Source organism: Aythya ferina (genome assembly GCF_964211825.1).
Source record: "Aythya ferina genome assembly, chromosome: 3".
NCBI lineage: Eukaryota > Metazoa > Chordata > Aves > Anseriformes > Anatidae > Aythya > Aythya ferina.
In genome coordinates, this window is record NC_140298.1 from 118,978,841 (window position 1) to 119,002,635 (window position 23,795).

The 23,795-nt window shown below is 64.5% G+C and overlaps 4 protein-coding genes across 13 annotated transcripts in view; 2 read left to right on the forward strand and 2 right to left on the reverse strand.

Annotated features, from left to right (window-relative positions):
* Positions 1-1,276: 1,276 nt before the first annotated feature.
* On the reverse strand, positions 1,277-9,413 carry EPHX2 (epoxide hydrolase 2). Its single transcript, XM_084514002.1, has 19 exons — positions 9,275-9,413; positions 7,065-7,149; positions 6,815-6,974; positions 6,061-6,251; positions 5,710-5,832; positions 5,351-5,425; positions 5,113-5,208; positions 4,914-4,992; positions 4,583-4,617; positions 4,411-4,437; positions 3,584-3,669; positions 3,362-3,473; positions 3,050-3,124; positions 2,644-2,689; positions 2,461-2,563; positions 2,219-2,288; positions 2,031-2,111; positions 1,687-1,745; positions 1,277-1,585 (listed from the first exon to the last, which is right to left on the reverse strand). Exons 1-19 carry the CDS (start codon positions 9,373-9,375, stop codon positions 1,501-1,503), a joined length of 1,689 nt encoding a protein of 562 aa, XP_084370128.1. The 5' UTR covers positions 9,376-9,413; the 3' UTR covers positions 1,277-1,500.
* LOC311433265 (uncharacterized protein) lies at positions 9,374-13,378 on the forward strand (the record flags this gene model as incomplete). The annotated part of the gene is made up of 4 exons (XM_084512188.1): positions 9,374-9,444; positions 10,650-10,794; positions 11,820-12,244; positions 12,657-13,378. 4 exons carry the CDS (start codon positions 9,374-9,376, stop codon positions 12,808-12,810), a joined length of 795 nt encoding a protein of 264 aa, XP_084368314.1. The 3' UTR covers positions 12,811-13,378.
* A 2,295-nt stretch (positions 13,379-15,673) lies between these two features.
* Positions 15,674-22,534, forward strand: CHRNA2 (cholinergic receptor nicotinic alpha 2 subunit). Of its 3 annotated transcripts, none has more exons than XM_084514021.1 (7): positions 15,674-15,777; positions 17,138-17,372; positions 18,016-18,170; positions 18,750-18,794; positions 18,972-19,081; positions 19,338-20,424; positions 20,708-22,534. In XM_084514021.1, the coding sequence occupies exons 2-7, from the start codon at positions 17,309-17,311 to the stop codon at positions 20,831-20,833; spliced, it is 1,587 nt and encodes a 528-aa protein (XP_084370147.1). In that variant the 5' UTR covers positions 15,674-15,777; positions 17,138-17,308; the 3' UTR covers positions 20,834-22,534. The 3 variants fall into 3 exon arrangements, with proteins under 3 accessions (XP_084370147.1, XP_084370149.1, XP_084370148.1); XM_084514023.1 differs by having other exon boundaries at positions 18,019-18,170; XM_084514022.1 differs by having other exon boundaries at positions 15,695-15,777; positions 17,153-17,372.
* A 436-nt stretch (positions 22,535-22,970) lies between these two features.
* Positions 22,971-23,795, reverse strand: part of PTK2B (protein tyrosine kinase 2 beta) — a 27,423-nt gene continuing 26,598 nt past the window's right edge. For all 8 annotated transcript variants that reach the window (XM_084514006.1, XM_084514005.1, XM_084514004.1 and 5 more), the window contains 2 exons: positions 23,404-23,484; positions 22,971-23,326 (listed from right to left, as the gene is read on the reverse strand). In XM_084514006.1, coding sequence (XP_084370132.1) covers positions 23,111-23,326; positions 23,404-23,484 — 297 coding nt within the window. In that variant the 3' untranslated portion in view covers positions 22,971-23,110. The remainder of the gene's footprint in view (positions 23,327-23,403; positions 23,485-23,795) is intronic.

Consider the following 23,795-nt stretch of genomic DNA (forward strand, 5'->3'; position numbering starts at 1 on the left):
CTGGATGGGGTCCCTTGGGCTCACCACCACCCTGCCCCACATCTCCTTAGGGTCTGGGGGCTGTGGGGTGCCTCTGCGCTGGGGGGGTCGCTCTGGGCTAACCCCATCCACCCGTCTGCAGAGCGTCAGAGCTCCCCAAGCGTGCCGAGGACGCGTGCGCCCAGGGGACCGTGGATGCGTGCACCCAAGGGACCCAAAGATGCCCGCACCCACGGGGCTGAAGGCTGCAGGAGAGGGGTCAGGGAGCCTGGGTTGGAATTCAGGGCGAGGGGGCTGCCAGAGCGATGCCTTGCTTTGGATTTTGGGGGGGGGTTATACGGTGTGCAGTGAGGGAAAGGGGCTCGGGAGCCATCCCCAGGGTGGGTGCGGGACCTGGGCACGGTGCGCTTGCAGCTCCAGAGCCCCCCGATGGGTGCAAGCACCCAGGGAGGGGACTGCACGAGGGGCTGGGGGGCTCCCTGTGCCCTTAGGGCTGCGTTCTGCTCTCCTGCAAACGCCTCCAAAAAAAAAAGTGACGAAGCCAGCCCCGGTGCCAGCTCTGGGGCCCGTTTGGCAGCGCCCGCCTCGCGCTGCAGGCACGGCCCCGGCCGCCCGGGCAGGCTCTGGGCGCCGCTCCCGGCTTTTATATCCCAGCAGCAGCCTCCAAAACAGCTCAGGAAGCCAGCAGGATGGGGAGAGGAAGAGAGCCAGAGCTCGCTGGGGGATTTATGGGGAGCCAGAGGGAGCGGCTGGGGGGCCCCGCTGGCACCCCGACCCCGCAGCTCCCAGGGGTGCCCCCCGGTGTGGATCCGTGCCCGGGGTGCTGAGCATTTTGGGGGGCTCGCTGGCAGCGCCAGAGGTGCTTGGAAGGGAGATGAGCCGGGGTGAGCAGACGGACAAACCGCAAATCCCGCGCTGAAAATAGGAGCCGGGGAAGAGTTTTTTGGGGGGGAAATACCAAGCGTGTTTGCCCGCTCCTTAACGCCGCCCCGGCTGTCTGCTCGCAGCTTCTGCTGGGGCCAGAAAAAGGGGTTGGAGCTGAGGAAAACGGCACGGCAGGCACGAGGAGAGCCCTGGCACCTCGGGGACGCCGGGGATGCTGCGGCACCCCGAGGAGCAGGGGGGATAAGCAGCAGGGGCTCAACCCTCTTACGAGCCAGCAGAGAATCTCCAGGGGTGCCCCAGAACCTCGGGATGGCCCCGGAGGAATTTGTAGGGAAGGGCTGAGCCCGGCGCTGTGGGGACGTGGGGCTGGCACATCCCCAACCCACGCCGAGAGTCGATGGGAGCCCCTGGGGTCGCTTTGTGCTTTATTTCTCCGCGTTTTTTGTGTTTTTTTGGTTTTTTTTTGGGGAGGGGGGGGGCGATTTTGGCAGCAGCATTCATTCTCATCAGTGCATCCAAACCTCTCCCAGCACACCCCCAGAGCACGGGCAGGTCCCCAGGATGGAGTGGGGGCGATGCAGGGAGCAAGGGGGGGGAATTTGGGGTGGTGTGGGGGGGGTCTGCCCCCGGCCCCGCTCACAGCCGGGACCCCCTGGGCACGGCCCCGTCGGGGGGGAGCCCCTCCAGCCACTCCACCAGGATCTTGTTCAGCGCCGCCGGCCTGGCAGGAGGGCACAAATCGGGGGTTGGAGATGGATTCTGGTGGCACTGGGGGGGTGCCCAGCCCCTGGGGGTGGGTGTGGGGGGGTCGTTTTTTGGTACCTCTCCATCTGCGTCCAGTGGCCGCACTCCTCCAGGTGACCCCGGCGCAGCTGCGGCACCTTGCAGGGGGGCAGCGAGGGGTTGTGATGTGCTGCCCCCCCGCCCGGCAGCGGGGATAAATCCCCCCCCAAAATCACCTCCACCCCCCTCTGGGAAGGAGATCCTGCCCCCTCCACTCTTATCCCCTTCTTTTCCACAGCCCCCCCAAACCCAGGGGTCCCGGCAGGGTTCCCGGGCACCCCCTGGGGGCTTTTCCAGGGGGCCCAGCAGGATTCCCGGGGGCTTTTCCCCCTTTTTTAAGGTCCTGTTTCAGCGTGGGGGGGGCAGGGGGGGCGTGCACCTACCCACTCCTCCATGCCCTTGCTCATGCTGGGGTGCAGCACCGCGTCCTTCCCCGCCGTCACCATCAGCGCGGGCATCAGGATCTGGGGCAGGAGGGGAGAAACACGGGGAAGGGGGTGGGCGAGGGGCACGGCGGTGGTCCCATACCCCTTCTCCTGCATTTGGGGGGGGGCGCAGGATCCGTCCCCACCTTCCTGTCCTTGGCGGTGAGCGCCCAGCGCCAGTTGGGCCGCATGTTCCGGTACCAGTTCAGGGGACCCCTGGGGACGAGGAAGAAAACAGGGGTGGAGGCATTGGGGTGCCCGCTGCCCCCCACCCCAAAACCCCACAGCGCCGTCCCCACGCGGCCTCATCTCCCCAGGGGTTCGGGGAAAGGGTTTGGGACCCCCCCCAGAGGTTTGGGACCCCCCCCCCCCTTTTTCCAGCTCCTACCTGAACCCGGACTTCTGGAAGCGCTGCACGTAGTACTGCAGCTCGGGGCCGTGCAGGATCAGGCTCTCCGGGGGGTTTTCGGGGAAGCCCACCAGCAGCCCCCCTGCGGCACAAAGTGTCAGGATGGATGCGACCACCCCTGGGGCTGTGTCCCCCCCAAAAACCCCAAAATTCAGCCCCTACCTCGCTCCTGGATGCCGAGGAAGGAGGGCGCGGAGGGCAGGCGGTCCTGCGGGGAGAGAGCTCGTGGCCCTGTTTGCTTCCTTTTTTTCCACTTTTTTTTTTAATATTTTTTGCCCCCTCCTCAATTCCTCCTGCCCTCTGCACCCCCCGGGCACGGCTATTTTAAATCTGGCAGGTTTCTGCCCTGAAGCAAGAGATGAAGTTGCAGGGATGGACAAAACGATGGCACCACGGGGAGGACGGAGAGCGCCTCCCCTGCCCTGGTTCACTCTGGTCCCTACTGATGGCAGCACGCCAGCGTCAATTGGAAAGGATGGAGGGTCCCTGAGGGTCACTGGGGCAGTGCCAAGCCACCCCAAAATCCCAGTAACCCGCCCCCAATCCCTCCCCCAAGCCCCCCTCGTACCTCCTTGCGGGTGGAGCGGATCAGCGCCTTCAGCGTGCGCCCCACGTCCTTCTCCAGCTCTGCCTCCGCGACGCCCTGCGGGGGAAACCGAGCCCGGCCCGGTGGTTTGGGGGCACAGCACGGGGACAGGGGGCTTTTTTTTTTTGGGGGGGGGGACACACAGCGAGAGCCCCGGGGGGCAGCAGCTTCGCCATGGGGCAGGCGATGCCCACGCGAGATGGGGAGCCCAGCACGGGCACGTCTCCCCGTATTTAGGGGGGGGTTTTGAGCCCCCAAAATGATCAAATTGATCAAATTTCCCCCCCGACTCACCGGCTCCTGGAAGTAGAACTGGTAATCGAAGGTGGGGATGCTTTTCATCTTCTCCACGATGTCCACGCTGGGGTCGGCGGGCCGGTAGGGGGTGTTGAGCGAGGCCACAGCCCTGCGGCACCACGGGGAGCAAAAAAAAAGCCCGATTCAGGGATTCGGGGGGGGCACGGAATGGGGTCGGATTTGGGGTGATCCCCGCAGGGATGCACGGCGCCGACCCACCTCACTCTTTCGGGGTAGAAGAGGGCCATGTGCCACACCACCGCGCCGCCCCAGTCGTGGCCGATGAAGACGGCTTGAGGGATGCCCTGAGGGGGGGGGGGGGGACCCAAAAGGGGGAACCACGAGCGGGTCCCCAAAGTGAGCATCCCAACGAAAATCACCCCAAAAAAAAAGAAACCAAGCAGCAGGCGCTGCCCACAGCGTGGAGAGGAGCTCTGCCGTCCTCCAAAGCAGCAAAAAGGGTGGGGGACACGGGGCACCCCGTTAATTGCCCCGTTAATTGGCAACCTGCCCAAATGGGGATGGAGAAGGGGGCAGAGCTGGCTGGAAGGGGTTGGGGGGGCCCCCCCAGGGCTTGGGGATGCAGCCCCCCAAGGGATTGGGGTGGGCGCATCCCGCCCGGCACCGCGCTTCCCCCTCGCCTCCCTCCCCGCCGTCCCCCGTCCCCCCTTGGGGGCCTCCAAACAAACCCAATTAAAAGGGCAGCTCAGCAGCCGGCTCCTCATTAGCTGACGAGTTAGAAAGGTAATTAAAATTCCCTTCCAGCGGCAAGAGCTCCCCGAGGATGCTGAGGGGGGGGGCGGTGAGGTCCCGTGCTGCCGCTCAGCCCCCTTCCCGTGGGGGACCCCAGGGTGCTGGCGACCCCAAAATTACTTGGGGCACCTGCCATGCTCACACAAAGCCCCCCAAAACCTCCAATTTTGGGGCCAATGGAGCTAAACGTGAATCCCCCCCCCCCATGGGGTGCAGAAGGGGAGGAAGACCCCCGGCCCCATGCCCACCGGCTGGGCACGGGGGGGGGGGGCGCAAACTGTGGGGCTCCTCACCAGTTTATCCAGGAAAATCGCCAGGTCCTGCAGGAGGGAAGGGACAGAAGGTGAGACGGAGAAGGGGCAGAGCCCCCCAGCCATGCCCCACAGGCAGGGGCTGAGCCCCGGGGGTGGGGGCTCCAACCACAGCCCCCCCCCCATATTCGCCCGTGCGCCCGCAGCGCCTCACCTTGCAGATCTGCTCCTGGGAATACTCCTCTATATCTGTAGGAAACCCAAATTCCCCTTGGGGGAGCACTCACACGGGGGGGCCACGACAACAGCAGCCCCCCCCTGCCTCCCTTTCCACCCCCCCTTCCAAAATTCCCAAGGTCCAGGAGCTTCGGGCAGCACCAGGCGGCACCCGTTTGGGGAAAAATAACAGCAAATTGGGTCAGTGAAGCCAAAAGAACCCGGCTCTGCACCCTCTGACCCAGCAGATTGGGGCTGGAAAAGCCCCGGGGGGCAGCCAGGAGCACCCACAGCCCCCCCCCGAAGCTGTCAGGATGGGGTCAGCTCACCCAAAGGTGCCGTGGACTCCCCGTAGCCCTTCATCTCCAAGGCGATGACGCGGAACCCGGCGTCAGCCAGCGCGGGGATCTAGGGGGGCGAGCAGAAAAAGGGCACCCCCAGGGGCAGGCAGGAACAGGGGGGGGCAGGAGGGGCACGAAGCCACCCCCGTGCCCGTAGGGGGGGTCCCAAATCCCTGCGTGTCCCTACCTGGTAGCGCCAGGACAGCCAGACCTCGGGGAAGCCGTGACAGAGGCAGACGGGGGGGCCCTGCCCCATCTCCACGAAGTGCAGCTGGACGCCGGGCTGCAGGGGGTGGGGAGCCCTCAAGCCAGCTCGCTCCACCCAGCACCAGCTTTAGGAGCACCCTTGGGTGCTCCTGCCCTCCCTAGAGCATTTTATGTGGGTTTTGGCACGCGGTGCCGGGGTGAACACCCCCAAACTTTACCCGTATGGGGACGTAGCCGTGGCTCACGTCAGCCGGGTCGCAGGCGGTGGGCAGGGGCTCGTCCTGCTGGAGAAGCTGTGGGGCACGGGATGGGTTCATGGGGTGGAGAACGGGACCAGGAGCCGTGCACCAGCACCACAGCACTGCCACACCGCGCCCAGAGCCACCCCAAATCCCTCGGGGCAGCAATAAGGCACGAGGGTGATGCGGAGCCAGTGCTGCAGCTTGGTTCCCCTTCCAGCACCGAGCCCTCCCCCGGACCCCAAAAAGCAGAAGCTGAGGCTGCCGGCTCTGCAGAACCCCGGGGAGGGATCGGGATGTCCCCAGGGGATGGCAGGGTGCCCGTCCCCGCTACCTGCCTGCACGCCCGAGAGCTCCTGCAGCTCCTTCAGGACCGTCTGGGTGTCCCTGACCAGGATGGTGGCCATGCCCAGCTCCCGGGCAGGCTTCAAATTCTCCCCGATGTCATCCAGGAGGATCACCTGCAGCAAAACCAGGGCGAGAAGCTGCTGCTGGGGGCACCCCTGGGTGCCCCGTCCCCCCCTAACCCCACATCCTTGGGCTCAGGGAGCTCTCCAAGGAGCACGGCTCCGGCACCCGAGGTAGCGACCGAGGGCTTTGGGTGCCAGGGGTGTCCCTTGTGTCCCTGGGTGTCTTTGGGTGTCTTTGGGTGCCCCTGGGTGTCCCTGGGACACCGTCGGTGTCCTTACATCCTGCGGTTTGGCCTGCAGCACCTCCAGGGCGTGGGCGTAGAGCCGGGGGTCCGGCTTGTGCAGCCCGGCGCGGCACGACTCGATCACCACGTCGAAGTGCCTGCGCAGCGCGCCCAGCAGCGTGGCCGTGAGGAGCCTCCCCGCGCTGTCGTCCACCCAGTTGTTGGTGAAGATGCCGGTCTTGAACCCTAGGGGAAGGCAGAAGGGGTCAAACACCTTTTTCCCCCTCTTTTTCCCCCCCTAATTTCATCCCAGCGCAAAAGCGGGAGCGGTTTTTTGGGCGTCACATCCTAAAAATCTGCTTTGAAGGCTCTGCCTGCACCACAGACAGCTTGGTAATAAACCCAGCGCGCCCTAAAACCCTCCAGGAGCACCAAAACCCCTTTGGGTCCACCCCAAAGGGCTGCCCTCCCTGTCCCCAAGGCTTATTATGGGGCCAGCTGGGACCCGGTGCGCCCTGCGGCACCGCTGCTGGGGGCGCAGCAGGATCAGGCCCCGGTGCTGGGAGAAATCAGCGCGACCCCAAATCTGCTGCACGGGGGAATCGAGGCACTGAAGACGTTTTCTGGGCTTTTTCCACATGTGCACAGCCAAAATTTGGCCAGCCCAAGGCGGGACCCACAGCGGGGACACCACAACCTGGGGGCGCACGGGGTCCCAGGTGGGGACGGTGCCTCGGGACCACCCGGGGACCCCCCAAACCCATGGGATTTGCTGGGAAAAGGGGGAATCTGTCCCCTCCTGCACCCACCGTTCCTCTTTAGCACGCTGGCAGCCCGCAGGAGGGGGGCATTGACCACCCCCTTGGTGGCCATCTCCTCGAAAACCCGGGCGATGGAGAAGGTGGGGGGCAGCGCGATGCCCGCGGCCGAGGCGCGCTGCTTGCAGCCCTCCTCCGCCTCTGAGAAGAGCTGGAAAAAATTAAAAAAAAATCAGCAAAATCAGCAAAATTCCAGCGGATCCATCCGGAGGGGGGGGTCGGGAGCACCCCCTGGGCTCACCTGGGACAGGGTGATCTGCCCCCGCATCAGCTTGGCGTGGGGGCTGTCGGGGCCGCCGGCAAGCAGAACATCCCGCAAGAAATTGCTGCGAAAAAGGGAGGAGAGGTTGGTCCGGGGGGGGGTTGTAGGGACCCCAAAAGCAAAGGGAGGGAAAAATCCTAAAGCTTGGGGGTGGCCGGGGGTGCCGGAGCCTCCCCAAAACCAAAGGGAGGGAAAAACCCTAAAGCTGGGGGGTGGACACGGGGTGCCGGAGCCGGGGGGGGGACCCCAAAATCAGGGGGAGGGAAAGACCCCAAAGCTGAGGGGGGGCAGGATGTGGGATGGGGAGGATGCAGGGAGCGGAGCCGGCCTCTCCATCTCCTGCTCGTTACGGAGCTGCCCATTAATTTCGGGTGGCAGCTCAATTACTTCGCCCCGGCTACGCGACGGGGGCCGATCTGCCAGGGGAAAAAAGAAAAAAAAAATAAATAATAAAAATGCCGAGAGAGAAAGAGGTATTTTGTCAGCTGCAGCTCGGGGAAGAGTAATTTGCCCTATCAGGAGATCACAAAAGGGCCTTCTGGGGAGGCCATAAAATAAAATCCCGGCGGCTGGCTCCGGGACAAAGCTCTCCGAGCTGCACATCCTAAAATAAAGCGGCGCTGCTCGTGCCAGCGGGCTCGCTGCCCCCTTTTTTTTTCTTTTTTTATTATTTAATAAGGTGAAGGAAATAAACGTCTCGCCGCCTGATAAAGGGAGGAATTTATGGCTCCTCCTGCCCCGCGTCCTCCCGGTGCCGGTGTTTCCTAACGCCTTGCTTCACCCCGGCCACGCTGTAACCGGGCCAAAGAGCAGCAGGGGAGAGGGCTCGGCTGGTGAACCCCTACCCCAGGGCACCCCCGCGGTGCTCCCTGCCCTACAAAGACACGGAAAACCCCGTGCCCACGCAGCCACGGGGCGCTGAGGGCAGGATGAACCCGCTGGGCGCAGGCTCGTGGGGTTTTTGGTGCCCTAGGACCCCGGGGATGTAGGGCAGGGGGGTCCCTCGGGTGCCCGGGTGCTGGTTTTTGGGGTGCTGTGGGGCAGGATGGGGTTAAACACCCGATGTCAGCCGCTTGGGCTGCGTCCAGCAGCGTTTTGGGGAGCGGTGCCAAGGGTGTAAAGGGTGCTGCGGGGTGGGGGGGTGGCGAAACGGCCCCGAGGGAGCCCGGTGGGGGTGCCCAGCTGCGTTGGGTGCTGGTGCAGGGGGATCGGAGGGGCTCCGGGGTGTGACACCCGCACTGAGCACCCCGTTTGGGGATCTGGGGCTCGGCTGCTTTCTCTCGAGGCTCCCCCAAAGGAGTCAGCAGCTTGCAATCACCGCCAGGCGGGCTGCCCCGTCCTGCCCCGTCCCGTCCCATCTTGTCCCATCCTGTCCCGTCTCGTCCTGTCTCATCCCATCCCACTCTATCCCTCCTGTCCTGTTTCATTCTGTCCTGTTCTGTCTTGTCCTGTCCCATCCCATCCCAACCCTCCCGTCTTGTCCCATCCATCCCCTCCTATCCCATCCCATCCCCATTCCCAACCCATCCCCATTCCCATTCCTTCCATCCCATCCAACCCCTTCTATCCCATCCCATCCCATCCCATCCCATCCCATCCCATCCCATCCCATCCCATCCCATCCCATCCCATCCCATCCCATCCCATCCCATCCCTCCTGTCCCATCCCATATCCCCATCCCATCCCCAATCCCATCCCATCCCTCCCATCCCATTCTATCCCTCCCATCCTATCCCATCCCATTTTGTCCCATCCCATTCCCATTCCCATTCTCATCCTTATTCCCATCCTGTCCCTTTCCTTCCATCCCATCCAACCCCTTCTATTCCCTCCCATCCCATCCCATCCCATCCCATCCCATCCCATCCCATCCCATCCCATCCATCCCATCCCATCCCTCCTGTCCCATCCTATCCCTTCCCATTTTGTCCCGTTCCATCCCATTTTGTCCCATTCCCACCCCATTTTGTCCCATCCCCCATCCCCACCCCACCGCAGCACCCTCGACGACCCCACTCCCTCCAAACCGCCGCGGGCGGCGCCGCCACACACAAAATCCGCCTCGTCTCCACGGTTCTCGTGCCGGGCGGCGCTCAACCGCGGCGCGGGCGGGCGAAAAAAAAAACACAACTCGGGTCCAGGTGCCTCCGGGCCGTACCGGGCCGTACCGGGCCGGGCCGGGCCGTACCTGGGCAGGCCGCAGTCCCGCTCGCAGGTGCCCAGGTGGTGCTGCAGGCCGGGCCCGAACAGCACGCCGCCCAGGTCGAACAGCACCGCCCGCCGCGACATGGTGACCGCCGCCGTCTGCGCCGGGACTCGAACCCGCGACCTCTGGCACACCGGCACGCCCATCAAGCGGTAGCCACGCCCCTAACCACGCCCCCGCCCCTCTGGGCACGCCCCTCGGGCTCTGGCCACGCCCACTGCCTGCGGACCTTGGTCCCCGGCCCGCGGCCTCGCGCTGGGTCCTAGCGCCGCCCGCTGCTGCGTGGATTCTCGGAGGGCTCGTATGAGGCTGAGCGGGGGGGCTCCGTGCCATTGCTCCGCCGGGCCTCGGCTACGCAGAGCTCGAGTGGTCTCATGGTGTTCAGAGTAGAAAGGGGGGCACGGATGGAAGGGCTGCTGCTTGCTGCAGGCATGCAAACATATGTACACACATGTACACACATGCACACACATGTACACACATGCACACACACATGCACATGCACACATGCAAATGCAAATGCATGCACACACACGCACATGACTACACGTGCCTACATACATGCAAGAAAACCTGCACGCCTCCATGCACAGCTCCGTAGCTGTTCACATGCACACACCTACATACATGCACAGCACAGACCTCCACGTGTGTACAAGCACACGCACACACACACAAGCACAGGCACGTATCTGTTTGCACAAGCATGCACAGAAACATGCATGAGATGCAGACACATGCACACGTGCACAGACACATGCATGCATGCACGCACACGCATGTAGCCCATGTCTACCAAACACGTATGTGGATGCTGAGCACGTGTGCACACCGCCAGGCACACGTGAGTGTGCAGAGGATGCGTGTGCACTGCTGAACATGTGTGTGCACACGGAGCACGTGTGTGCACGCTGAGCACGTGTGCATTGCTGCATTGCATCCACATGTGTGCATGCTGAGCATGTGTGAACAAAGGCACGCTGAGCACACGCGTGCACATGGAGCACGTGTGTGCACTCAGAGCGTGTGTGCATGGCTGCATTGCTGGGCACATGTGTGCATGCTGAGCACACGCGTGCACACGGAGCACATGTGTGCACACAGAGCACGTGTGCATTGCCGGGCACACGTGTGGATGCTGACCATGTGCGTGCACCCTGAGCACACGTGTGCACCACCACGCAAACCTATGCACCCCAAGCAGCCGTGTGCACCCCCAGCACACGTCTGCACGCCTGGCACATACGTGCACACGCGTGTGAGGCTGAAGCTGAGCCCAGTGCAGCCAACACCCCGGCCTCGCTCGCAGCACCCCCATCCCGGGGGTGTGCACCCCCCTCTGTGCGTGCAACCCCAGCCCTCGAAGCACGGCGTGCCCGGTGCCAAGCAGGGCGTGCGTGTGCACGCGCGTGTGCGTGTGCGTGTGCAGCGTGGGCCGGCCCCCAGCCTCCGGAGCCGCCGGCAGTGCCCGTCGTGGGACAGCCACCGAGCCCAGCACCGCGGTGAGCGGGGCTGGGGGGGGCTGGGGGGGGGGCTGCAGGATTTGGGGGGGGGGGGGAGCAGCGAGGTGTGCCATGGAGAGCCCCTGCCTCAGTTTCCCCATCTGCTGAGGCTGAAGCTTCAAAAGTTGACGGCGGGGGGGGGGGAAGGGGATGGGTGGGGGGCATTGAATTTTTGCAAACAAAGCGCAGCACAGCCAGGGCATTCCCTGATGGGATGGTTTTTGTTTTTTTTTTTTTTGGGGGGGGGGGGCTGCTTTGGGCAGGGTCCAAGCTCCAAGCGCGGAGGATCCATGCATTTAGCATCTGTGGGCACCCCGCTGCTGGGGCGCAGTGTCCCCCATCCCACCCCTGACCCCCCAAAATCCCCCCAAATCCCCCCAAATCCCTCAAAATCCCCCAAAATCCTTATGGGGGGGACTGACCGATGGCTAAAAGCCCCTTACCCAGCATCTGGCACGGCTCGGAGCACCAGCGGGCAAGACCCGAGGGGCTCTCTGCACCCAAGGATGCTCACGGCAGCCCCGTCCCGTCCCGTCCTGCTGCAGGGGGGGTCCGGGGCTGAGCACCACCCCCCTTGGGGACACCCAAAATCTCCTCGCCCTCGCTGGCAGCCGCTGGTTTCCACCCGCCAGCCCCGGCGCCAGGGTTTTCCAGCGGTTCCCAGCGCTTTCCAGCGGTGGTTTTGAAAGAGCCGCATTGTCTGCTTCCCCCCCCCCCCCGCCGTGGCCCCCTGCTTCTCCGTGTGTGTGTGTGGGGGGGGGTCTGGGCAGCGAGCTCCCCCCCAGCAGGATCAGCCTCACCCCCTCAGTGCCTCAGTTTCCCCCTGGCACCTTCGGGAGTGGGGCTCAGCCCCCCGAATCCCAAATCCCAGCAGCTGGAAATGGTAGGCAGGGAAAAAAAAACAAACAAGGGGGGGCCTGGGGAATCTGAGGGTCCCCAGTGGGTGCCAAAAGGGTCCCAGAGGGGCTGGGGGGGGGGCTGAGCCGCAGCCCCCTTTGTGAGGGCCCCCTCCCCTCTCCCTGCAGGACACCATGGTCCCGCGGGACCCCTCGTGGTGCCTGCTGCTGGGGCTCTGTGCCCTGCTCCCCCTCGCCGGCACCCAGGGGACCCCAGCCGAGGATGCGGTGCCGGGGGTCCCCGAGCGCTGCGGCGTCACCTTCCACACCCCCAGCCCCTGCGGGGCCCCCCAGACGCCCCCCTCGGCCTCTCGCCGGGAGCTGGAGCATCTCCAGAGCCTCCTGCAGCAAACCAGGGCCAGCCTGCAGGACGTGGAGGCGGCGGCGGCGCTGGAGGAGCACCGGCCCCGCTACCAGGACGTGATCGCCGAGGCGCTGCCCGCCATCCGCGGGGCCAACCGGGAGTTCCAGGAGAGCCTGGACAAGGTCCGCAGGGAGCTGGAGGCGCACGTGGCCGAGACCCAGCACCCGCAGGAGGTGGAGAAGAGGGAGAAGTGAGTGCTGGAGGGGTTTTGGGGGGACACAATGGGGGTGCACCCCCCGGAGGAGGTGGGCACAGGAGGGAGCGCGATTCGCGGTGGGGTGGGTGGGAGCCAGCCCCACGCTGCTGAAAATCAACCTGGGGGGCTCCTCTCTGTGCCCCCAAGGGGATTTGTGGGGGGTGCACGAGGGATTTGGATGCTCAGCAAGCCTCTATGATTAATCCCCATGCACGAATCCCGATCCCAAACCCAACGGGGTGTCCGGAGATCCCCACTGTGCCAGGTCCCCCTGCTCTGACGCGAGGAGGGGAGCTTTCCCCTCGCGCCACCCAAACCCCAGTACGCACCCCGAGGCTGCAGCCACCCTACCCACACCGGGGACAGCCCCCGGGGGTGGCTCTGACCCCTCTGTCCCCCTCCCCAGGCTGCGCAAGGACGTCCGAGTGGTGGCCCACGTCCTGCGGCTCACCGCCCGCCTGGCCCGCGCCCTCGACGCCTCCTCGCAACGCCTCCAGGACGAGCTCCGCCAGCGCCTGCAGCGCTCGGCCGCCCGCGCTGCTGCTGCCCCCCAGCCCTAGGGCTCTGCCCCCCGCCCTCTCTATGGCCTTGCTTGCTGGTAGGACCCTATTTTGCCCCCCAGCCGGCTCGCCCCCACTGCTTTTGGGGTACCCGGCTCCTCCACGCATCCCCCGGGGTTTGGGGAGCGAGCTGGGTGCCGGGCTGGCACCGGCGCACTGCCCGTAGCCCCAGCCCCAAGTTTTTAACGCATTTATCCCGCAGGAGCTGCGCCCTGCTGGGGCACAACCCCGTGCACCCTACGCACGGGGAGATCCCCCCTGCTGCAGGCTCCTTCGCACCAGAGCTCTGCACCCTCGGGCCCTCCCCGAGGTTGCTTTGTGCACGCAGCGTTTGCAGCTTGCCAGGCTCGTGTGCCAGTATCTGGGGCTCCCCAGCACCCCCAAAGTGCCTTAAAAACAAACCCCAGCTCCTTTGGGGCTCGGCTGGTGACCTCCCTGCATCGCAGCCCTCCTGGATGCGTCCCCGCATGGGCAGAGCCACCGCCAGCCCCCCATTAATCCATCACCCAGCCTGAAACACCCCCAGCACCCCCCAGCTGCTGGGAGCAGGAGGCTGGGGAGCTGCAGGGATGGGGACAGGGATGGGGACAAGGTGGCTGCGCATGTGCATGAAGCACCCAGCAGTAAAATCCAAGCTGGCAACCGGAGCGCACCGAGCCCAGGGGGGTTTGGGCACCAGAAAATGAGCTGGAGGCAGAACACCCCAGTGCTTTTGGGATTTGGGGGGGGGGTCTGCGGGCACAGCGTGTCCCGGCCACCCCGGCGTGCTGGGTGTGGGGTCCCCGCTGTCCCCATGGGGTCCTGGGGATGGGCACGAGGTCAGGGATGGCCGGGGCAGCGGCACGGCACGACTTGAGGCGCTGCGGGCAGGGGAATAAAGAGGCCCCGCGCTCTGCGTGATCTCCGTGTCTGTTTTATCCCCGTCCTCTGCTGCCTGGGGGTGGCCGTGGCTGCCTGCAGCCCCCCCCCCGGCTCCGAAATGGCACGGAGAGGGCTCGCTGGCAGCTCCAAATGGTGCCCAGCACCTCCCGGTGTGGCTGCAGCGGGCACGGTCCCCTCGGCTGCCCCGTGCCCGTGGGACACTCGGGGACAGACCCAGCCAGGGGGGGCGCTTCCCCCAAGCCCCCCCCCTGCTGCCTGACCAGGAATCAGCTCCAGAAAACGGAGAGTGCAGAAAAATTGTCTTTTTTTTTTTTCTCCTGAATCACTCACCACGGCCTCACAGCACTCCTGCACCCGGACCCATCCCCAAATCCAGGGAGCCGTCCTTGGAGACCTCCTGGGCTGATCCCTGCCCCTCTTTCTCACCCCCCCCACCCGTCCTCCTCCTCCACCCCCAGCACCCCCCCCACCCCATCCCCTGGCCCTGTGGGCAGCTTTAGGACGCATCCCCGTGGGCTCAGGACCCCGCAGAGGGGCTCAGCACCCTGAGGACACCAGGGAGGGAGGCGGGATGGGGCGCAGAGAATTCCTAGGGGGGGGGGGGGAAAAACAAATCCCAACACCCCCCCACCCCGAGGAGCCGGGCTCTGCCTCCTGGTTTATCTCCCCGGGGAAAGGAAGCCGATGATTGCCCGGGTCCCCCAAGGGCTGGAAATTGCAGTCCTGGGTTTGAGACGCAGGAAGGTCGAGAGCAACATTTCCTAGCAGGAAGGAAGGAGGGAGGATGGTCTGGGGACACGGCTGAGCCTCCGGGGAGCAGACAGGTTCCCCATCCTCCTGCGGCTGGGAGCTGACCAAAAAACCCTGTCCCCATCCCTGTCCCCGTCCCCAAACCCCCCGGACAGCCTGGGGGTGACTCGGTGCGTGGCTGCGGGCGAGGTGGGGAGGTGCAAGGGGGGTGCTTTGGCTTTTTCCTCCCGCTTTTGCCCCAAAATGGGGCTGAGGCACGGCACGGGGAGGTGCCGGGCCAGCTCCAGGCGTGCACCCCGGGGGTCGTCCCCTGCAGTGCCCCCCCCGTGATGCCCCTGCAATGCCCTGTGCACCATCACCATGCACTATCCCAGTACACCATCCCAGTACATCCCAGTACACTGTGCGCCATCCCAATACAACATCCCAGGGCACCATCCCAGTACATCCCAGTGCAATGCCCCATGCACCATCCCTGTGCACCATTACAGTGCACCATCCCAGTACAACATCCCAGTACAACACCCCAGGGCACCATCCCAGTACGTCCCAGTGCAATGCCCCATGCACCATCCCAGTACAACACCCCAGTGCACCACCCCAGTACATCCAGTACAACATTCCCATGCACCATCCCATCTTCCCCATGCACCATCCCAGTACAACATGCCAGTGCACCATCCCAGTACACCATCCCAGTACATCCCAGTGCACCATTACAGTGCACCATCCCAGTACATCCCAGTGCAATGCCCCGTGCCCCATCCCCGTGCACCATCCCAGTCCATCCCAGCGCATCACCCCATTACACCATATCACCACCCCACCACCCCAGTACATCATCCCAGTACATCCCAGTACAAACACCCTGATGCGCCACCCCCGTGCACCACCCCACGCACCGTCCCAGGGGACACCCCTCGGACACCCCCATGCAGCGCCCCCCCCCCCCCACCCTGCTGCACCCCCCCACCCCCCTCACCCCCCCTCACCCCCCCTCACCCCCCCCTCACCCCCCAACACCCCCTCCCCTCCCCACCCCCCCCCCGTTCCTCGGAGGACACCGGGGACCCCCCCAGCCTCCAGCAGACCCCGCAGCCTCCCCCCACCCGGGGAAGCCCCTTTTTTTTTTGGGGGGGGGGTGGGACAGGAGCTCGGTGATGCTGATGCTGAGCGGGGCCGCCCCCCCCTCGCCCTCCCCCTGCCGTCCCCGCCCCGGGGCTGAGCCCAAGCAGCCTCCGGAGCCCAGAGCTCGCCGGAGCCTCCCCGGCGCAGCATCCCCGGTGGGGAACGGAGCCCCCGGGACCCCCCCTCCCCGAGCTCTGCCCGAAGCAGGTAAGGGGGGACAGGAGGTGGGGAGGGACCCCCGGACCCCCCCTCCCCAATTTGGAGGCTGGGAGCAGCAGGGAAAGTTTCCCTTTACGCACGAAGTTCCCGTCCGATAGGACCCCCCCCCCCCAATCCGACAGGACCCCCCCCCAATCCGACAGGACCCCCCCCCGCGGCTCTCTGTCCTTTATCTATTCGTTATCAGCACGAAGAGGGGGGCAGCCTCCCTCCTGCCCGCCCCCCCCCCCCCCAGCCTCCCCGCCTGCACCCAAGGGTGCCGAGAGCTCCCCACGGCACCCAAGGGTCCGGCATCGTGGGGGGACCCATCGGGGAATTTTTAGGATGCGGGGAGGGCACGGGGGGGCTGCAGGAAAGGGGAATGGCAGGGGAGGTGTGAGGGATGGGGTGGTGGGGATGTGGGCACCGAGAGGTGGGTGCAGCCTCCTGGATGGGGCAGGGGTGTCCTTGTAGGGGTGCAGCCCCCGGGGGCTCCATCCTCACCCACCCCATCCCCATCCCCATCCCATCCCATCCCATCCCATCCCCATCCCATATCCCCATCCCATCCCATCCCCATCCTATATCCCCATCCCATCCCATCCCATCCCATCCCATCCCATCCCATCCCCATCCTATATCCCCATCCCCATCCCATCCCATCCCATCCCATCCCCATCCCATCCCATCCCATCCCCATCCCCATCCCCCTCTGGGTGGGGGTGCACCCAGCGCACCTCCTTCCCCTCCCCAACATTTATCCGAGCTTTGGGGGGGCCCCAGCTTTCCCCACACCACATCCGAGCCTGGCAGCAGCACCCCTGGGCCCCCCCATTTCAGCCACGCGGGGCATTTCCAGCTCGGCGCAGTGGCCACGTCTCCCCCTTCCCATTTCCCACCCCCTCCATCCATTAATCAGCCCGGGTGCGAGCTGGAAACTGCGAGCCCGTGACGGCCCCTTGGTTTTATGCTGCTGGGGGGGGGGGGGGAAATTTGGTGGTGGGAGCTCCAGAAGGAGGGATGGGATGGGATGGGATGGGATGGGATGGGATGGGATGGGATGGGATGGGATGGGATGGGATGGGATGGGATGGGATGGGATGGGATGGGATGGATGGATGGATGATGGATAAATGGATGATGGATGATGGATAAATCTTTGATGGATGGATGACGGGTGGGTGGGTAAGCGTGGGTGGCACATTTCACCCCTCTGCCGGTGCCATCTCCCCAAATCGCCCCCCCAGGGACAGCTCCGTGCCACCCCACCGTGCTGTCCCCTGGGCACGGATCCTGGGGACCCTCCCTGTTTTGGGGCACGAGCTCCCCAATCCCTTCCCAAGCAGCCACTCTGAATTTTTTCACCCAGGCCGCTATCTTCCAGGAAAAGGAACAAAATTCGGGGCAGGGACCTCAGCCCAGACGCCCGGGGACCCCCAGGACCCCCCCTCCGGAGGTGCCCCATGGTGGCTCTCCCCACCGAGGCTCCTCGGCCACCGCTGTCCCCGTGCCTGGGGGCTCTTGGCAGGCAGCAGGGAGCATGGGGGGGCTCTGCCGTGGCTTCGTGCCCCTCCTCGCCTGGTGCTTCATCACCTTCCAGGAGGGTAAGGGCAGCTCTCGCTTTCCCCTGGGGTACCCAAATTTCCCTTTGCTCCAGCCCAGCCTTCCCCTGGGTCCCAACCTAATTTGGGGATGGGGGCTGTGGGTTGCTGCACACCCTACGGATTTGGGGTTCAGCCGCCTGCACAATTCCTTTTGGGCTGTGCAAAGCCCCGGCAGAAATTTATGGGGCTCTGCAGCGAGCAAGGACCGAGGCAGATGGTGCTGAGCACGCCCTCGGCCATCCCAAAACAGCGTTTTCTCTCCGGGTTTTTTGGCTGGGATTGCAAAATCATCCTTGCACCACGCCGCAAGCACCGGGCAGTGCAGCAGGGGACAAATCCCCTCTCCCCATCCCCACCTGCCCGCTGCAGCAAAGGGGGGCTTACCCAGAAATACCCCTTGCCCAAACGGGGCAGAGAACCAGGACACCCCCACCCTGCAATTTTTTGGGGGCAGATCTTGCCTTCACCCTCAAACCCTGCTGAGGTGGAGCTGGGAGCAGAAAACACCCCAAGGGCAGAGAATGGGATAAAGGGGATGAAATATTTAATCGCTTTTATTTTTGGGGCTGTGCACCGCTCTGTTTTGGGGGGGCATGGGAGGTTTTTTTTTTTTCCCTTTTTACCCAGCCCCATCTCCTTGCAGCAGCCCCGGCGCAGACGCAGCCCCGCAGCCACGCGGAGGAGCGCCTCTTCAAGCACCTCTTCACCGGCTACAACCGATGGTCGCGGCCGGTGCCCAACACCTCCGACGTGGTCATCGTGAAATTCGGGCTCTCCATCGCCCAGCTCATCGACGTGGTGCGTAGCCCACCCGGGGGACCCCAGCCCCCTGCAGCAATCTCAGCCCTCCCCACCAAGGAGCTGCTCATGAGTTTGGGCACGGTTTGGGGCCCCTTTGGGCACACAGCGGTGAAATAGAAACCCCCAGGGGATGCTCAGGGCTCCTTCCACTTCTTGCCCACTTTTCCAACCCATCTGCTCGACCACGGGCAGGGGAAACTCGTGCGAGGGGGGCTTCAGGCAGCAGCACCCCCTGCCCATCTCCAGGGGGTGCCAAGCCACCCAGCACCTGCCCAGCCCCCCAAAAAGCCGGGGACTGCTCCCCTCATCCCCAACCTCCCTTTTGGGAGCAGGAGAGCGTCGAGGAGCATCCGTCCATCTGTTTTTGGGGCTGTTCTTGTCCTCCTTTTTGTTCTGTGCGCCGCAATTTGCTATTTATTGCTGCCATCTAGCGAGCAGCCAGCCTCTCCCTCTCCTTGCACTGGCACCAGTTGCTTCCAGAAGCTGGAGCCCAGTAGCAGAAGGGGCTGCACGCCCAGCAGCGCGTCCCTCTCTGCCTGCCTCCTCTCATTTCTCCCCATTTCACCCCCAAAACAGGATGAGAAGAACCAAATGATGACCACCAACGTCTGGCTGAAGCAGGTAGGAGCCTGGGGAGCAGGAGCGTGCCAAGGTGGGCATTTGGGGCAAAGGGACCCTGCTGGGGGCAGCTCCGTGGTGTTATACCACTGGGGGGGTGATGCCGGAGGAGGAGGAGGATGAGGAGGAAGGCACTGGGCAGACCCAGGGCCTCCTGATGCCCTCTGTGCCTCCCTCCAGGAGTGGAGCGACTACAAGCTGCGCTGGAACCCGGCGGACTTCGACAACGTCACCTCCATCCGGGTGCCCTCCGAGATGATCTGGATCCCTGATATTGTCCTCTACAATAAGTGAGATGGGGCGTCCCCAGGGCCAGCTCCACCACCCCACCACATCCCATCCCATCCCATCCCATCCCATCCCATCCCATCCCATCCCATCCCATCCCATCCCATCCCATCCCATCCCATCCCATATCCCCATCCCCATCCCATATCCCCATCCCCATCCCATATCCCCATCCCATCCCATCCCATCCCATCCCATCCCATATCCCCATCCCCACCCCTCCAGGCCCCTCCAACCCCCTCACCTCTCCCCCCACAGCGCCGACGGGGAGTTCGCCGTCACCCACATGACGAAGGCCCACCTCTTCTCCAACGGGAAGGTGAAGTGGGTGCCCCCCGCCATCTACAAGAGCTCGTGCAGCATCGACGTCACCTTCTTCCCCTTCGACCAGCAGAACTGCAAGATGAAGTTCGGCTCCTGGACCTACGACAAGGCCAAGATCGACCTGGAGAACATGGAGCACCACGTGGACCTCAAGGACTACTGGGAGAGCGGCGAGTGGGCCATCATCAACGCCATCGGCACCTACAACTCCAAGAAGTACGACTGCTGCACCGAGATCTACCCCGACATCACCTTCTTCTTCGTCATCCGCCGCCTCCCCCTCTTCTACACCATCAACCTCATCATCCCCTGCCTGCTCATCTCCTGCCTGACCGTGCTGGTCTTCTACCTCCCCTCCGACTGCGGCGAGAAGATCACGCTCTGCATCTCCGTCCTCCTCTCCCTCACCGTCTTCCTGCTGCTCATCACCGAAATCATCCCCTCCACCTCGCTGGTCATCCCGCTGATCGGCGAGTACCTCCTCTTCACCATGATCTTCGTCACCCTCTCCATCATCATCACCGTCTTCGTCCTCAACGTCCACCACCGCTCGCCCAGCACCCACACCATGCCCCGCTGGGTGCGCGGCTTCTTCCTCGACTTCATCCCCCGATGGCTCTTCATGAAACGCCCCCCGGCGCTGCCCCCCGCCCAGGGGGCCGCGGGCCAATACGACCCCCCGGGGACCAGGCTCAGCACCTCCCGTTGCTGGCTGGAGACCGACGTGGATGATAAATGGGAAGAGGAAGAGGAGGAGGAGGAGGAAGACGAGGAGGAAGAGGAAGAGGAGGAGGAGAAGGCGTACCCCGGCCGCGTGCCCCCTGCCCAGGGCACCCAGTGCCGCTACGGCTGCGGGCGCCAAGCGGGGAAGGGGTCGGGGGGCCCGGCCCCACGGGTGCCCCCCAAGGAGGAGGAGACGGGCTCGGATCGGGGGCTGCTGCTGTCCCCCAGCATCCTGAAGGCGCTGGAGGGGGTGCAGTACATCGCCGACCACCTGCGAGCCGAGGATGCTGACTTCTCGGTGAGTGGGAGCCCCCAGGGCTGGGGGTGGTGATGGGGACCCCCCCCCCCCAACCCAGTGGTGATGCTGTCGCATCCCTCCTTGGGGAGTCATTTTGGGGTCCCCAACCGCTTCCCTGCTGTGCTGAGGACCCCAAAACCAGGAGAAAACCCACAGCCACCTCCTGGGAGATGCCCCAGACCCCCAGGGCTCCATAGCTGGGCGGATTTGGGATCCCCGGGGGGGGGGCTGCACCCCCTGCACGCCCCTGTCCAACACTCACAGCCCCCTCTCTGCCTGGCAGGTGAAGGAGGACTGGAAGTACGTGGCCATGGTGATCGACCGCATCTTCCTCTGGATGTTCATCATCGTCTGCCTGCTGGGCACCGTGGGGCTCTTCCTGCCACCCTACCTGGCGGGGATGATTTAGGGGCTGGGGGCGATGTAGGATCCCCCCCCACTCCCTCGGGGACCCTCATCTCTCCCCGGATGAGGCCGTGACCGTGGAGGACCCTTGGGTGGGAAGAGCTGGGGGGGAACAAAGGGGGTGCTGGGGGTGGTTTGGGGGTAGCGGGTGGGATGTTCTCTCCGTAGACAGATGGAGAGCACCTGGAGGCGCCTAGGAGAGGCGTCTGCCTCCTTGAGCTGCCTCAAATCCTACCTGGAAGCCAGGGGATGGGCCTGGTTGTGACTCCAAGGCGCTGGGTAAGAAGAGAGGAGCCCAGAGCCGCTGCTGGACGCATCCTGGCCGCAGGGTGCTCAGGACCGTGGGGCAGGTGATGGAGATTCGGGTGGCTCTGCTGAGCCTGGCCAGAGCAAGCAGTCACCCTGCACCATCCCAGACACGTGCTTGGGTCTCGGGGCCTTGAACCCCGGGGTGCTGCCTTGCTCCGAGGTGCTGGATCCATCGGCACGGGGGTCCCGCTCCCCTGGGACCACCCCGAGCAATCATCCTCTCCAACCCACTCCCACAACCACCTGCAGACCCCAAAACTCCCTCGCTCTGATGACTGCTGCCATCCAGCTCTAATTTCTAGCTTCCGTGTACCCAAAAGGACCCATAATTAGGAGGGACCGAGCCCCTTCTGCTCCCTGGAGCTGAGGTTTTCCCTGCAGTGCTTTCTCCTCCAGGAGCCCAGCCCAGGCACCGCGGTGCTGGATGCCGTCTGAGAGGCTTCAGAGAACACTTTGTGCTGTCAGGAGTGAAATGGGCTGGAATAAAAGCTCGCCGAGAGACGTGAGCATCCCAGGGGCGTCGTGGCTGCTCGTGCAGCCTCTGGTGCGTGCATGGGGCTGAGGAAAGGTGAGGAATGGTCTACAGAGCCCACTGTGCTCATCTCAGCCCCCCAAAAGCCCCTCGTGGGCTGTATCCCCTCTCTTTTCCCCTCTCAGCTCAGCCCTGACTGGCTGGGGACGTGGCACAAGATCTGGGGGACCCCCAGTGTGGCATGACGTGCGCCCCTGTGCACCCTTTTTTTTTGGGGGGGTCCCATTCTTGTGGCCGTGCTGCAGAAACCTCCTCCCTGAATTGCCCGTGAGCTCCTGGTGGTCCTCAAAAAGCGAAAGAGCTGTGGATAGTTTTGTTAGCCAAAGTTTTGGGAGCAAGGAGAGCCTGGGTTTGGGGTCTGTGGGGCTCCAGAGGTGGCAGAGCCAGAGGTGCACAAGGGGCACCCTCGCCGTGGGAGGGCCGGGACCCATCCTTTTGCCAGGAGGAGATGGTGAGCTGGGGGGGCTCGCGGGGGCGTCAGGCAACACAGGCACAGCGGGGCTTGGTGCATGGTTTATCTCAGCCAAAACGAGCAGCGTGGTGGGAAGATGCTGGGGAAAAGCCCGAACCGTAGGATTTCCAACTCAAGCACAATCCGCGCAGAGACCCGGGGGCCGTCGTCGCTTACGCAGATGTGAACTGGGGTGAACTGGGCCACCTTCTCCTGGCCAGGTTGTGGCACCGACGGGGTCCCAAACCTCCCCCCCTGCACCCTCCCCAAGCTGGGGCCGGGTACAAGACCCGACCCGAGGCAGCGCACGGCCCCGAGCCCCTCGTTAAATAAACCTCACAGGGAAACGCAGGCAGCCCCTCCAGTGAGCACGCCGGGGCTCCCCCCCCCCCCACGGGAAGCCAGCTCCCCCCCCCCCGGTCACCGTGTCCCCGGCTCCCGGCGCCGAGGAGTGGGGTCAGGACCCCCCTCCCAGCCCCTTGGAGGGGCCGAGGGACGGACACACAGACCCGCCGGACGGACACATGGACCCACGGGGTGGGCACACGGACCCACAGGGTGGGCACAGAGACCCAAAGAATGGGTACAAGGACCCACGGGATGGGTACAAGGACCCATGGGATGGGTACGAGGACCCACGGACCCCCACCAGACAGACACACGGACCCATTGCTGGCTGGAAGCGGGATGCCACCGAGCCCAAGGGACCTTTGTCCGCCCTCGGGGACAGCCAGGACCACCCCCCCCCGCCCCAAAACCCTTTCGAGGGACGAGTCCCCTTCTTCAGACGACCGACGAGATGATGCTAAAGACACGAGCAGCTGCAGGAGGAGGGGGGACAGGGAGGGCAGGGCGGCGAGGCCACGGGAGACACACAAAAGCCAGCTCCTCCGCGATGCTCTCCTCCCTTCTCCGCCGACCGGCGTGCGGCGCCTCCTCTCCTCCTCTCCTTCCCCACCCCTTCTCCTTCCCTCTCTCCTCTCCATCCCTCACTCCAAGCACAGCTTCACCAGGTTGGCCTGGAGCTTGGCTTGGTCCACGGCATCCAGGAGGTTCTTGGCGTCCACGGCCAGGGTGTGGGAGGCCGTCAGCATCTGCCTCTTGCACTCCTCGCTCAGCGAGGTGACGGCGTTCTGCTGCGCCAGGCGCATCTTGTTGATGAGGTCGGCCAAGTCCTTGTTGAGCAGCTTCTGGGTGCCCTCGATCTGGCCAGGACACGTAAAAGGGGGTTAGGGGATGCCTGAACCCGTTCCCTCTTCCCCCTGGCCCCGCGGGTCCCTACCTCGGTGCGGGAGGCGGCGGGCAGGACGGGCAGGATCTCGTCCACGCTGCCGATCAGCTTGCGGAGGGACAGGCCCACGTTCTGCGGGGGGAGCAGTAGGGTTAGCACGGCCCCAGGCACAGGGAAGCAATTCGTGGGAATGTCCTTGACTCAAGGGTTCCAGTGGGGAGAGGGGAATGAGGGGGAGATGCTCCCCGTTGACCCCAGATGGTGATGGAGGAGTAGAGGATGGTGGAAGCCTTCCCATCGTTGACCCAAGGATGCAACGGAGGACTAGGGCATCTTGGAAGTGATCCCAAAATTGACCCAAGAACACAACGGAGGAGTGGGGCCTCTTGGAAATGATTCCACCATTGACCCAGGGACACAAAGGAGGAGCAGAGAATGGTGGA

Bases quoted from the DNA above. Each gene is read 5' to 3' on its own strand.
- EPHX2 (XM_084514002.1), bottom strand. From the start codon at position 9,375: ATGTCGCGGCGGGCGGTGCTGTTCGACCTGGGCGGCGTGCTGTTCGGG. The intron at 4,618-4,913 runs GTGAGCTGACCC...GGTTTCCTACAG, and splicing joins GGAGTCCACGGCACCTTTGG to ATATAGAGGAGTATTCCCAG. The intron at 2,690-3,049 runs GTACGAGGGGGG...CTCTCCCCGCAG, and splicing joins TCCGCTCCACCCGCAAGGAG to GACCGCCTGCCCTCCGCGCC.
- CHRNA2 (XM_084514021.1), top strand. From the start codon at position 17,309: ATGGGGGGGCTCTGCCGTGGCTTCGTGCCCCTCCTCGCCTGGTGCTTC. The intron at 17,373-18,015 runs GTAAGGGCAGCT...ATCTCCTTGCAG, and splicing joins CTTCATCACCTTCCAGGAGG to CAGCCCCGGCGCAGACGCAG. The intron at 18,171-18,749 runs GTGCGTAGCCCA...CCCCCAAAACAG, and splicing joins TCGCCCAGCTCATCGACGTG to GATGAGAAGAACCAAATGAT.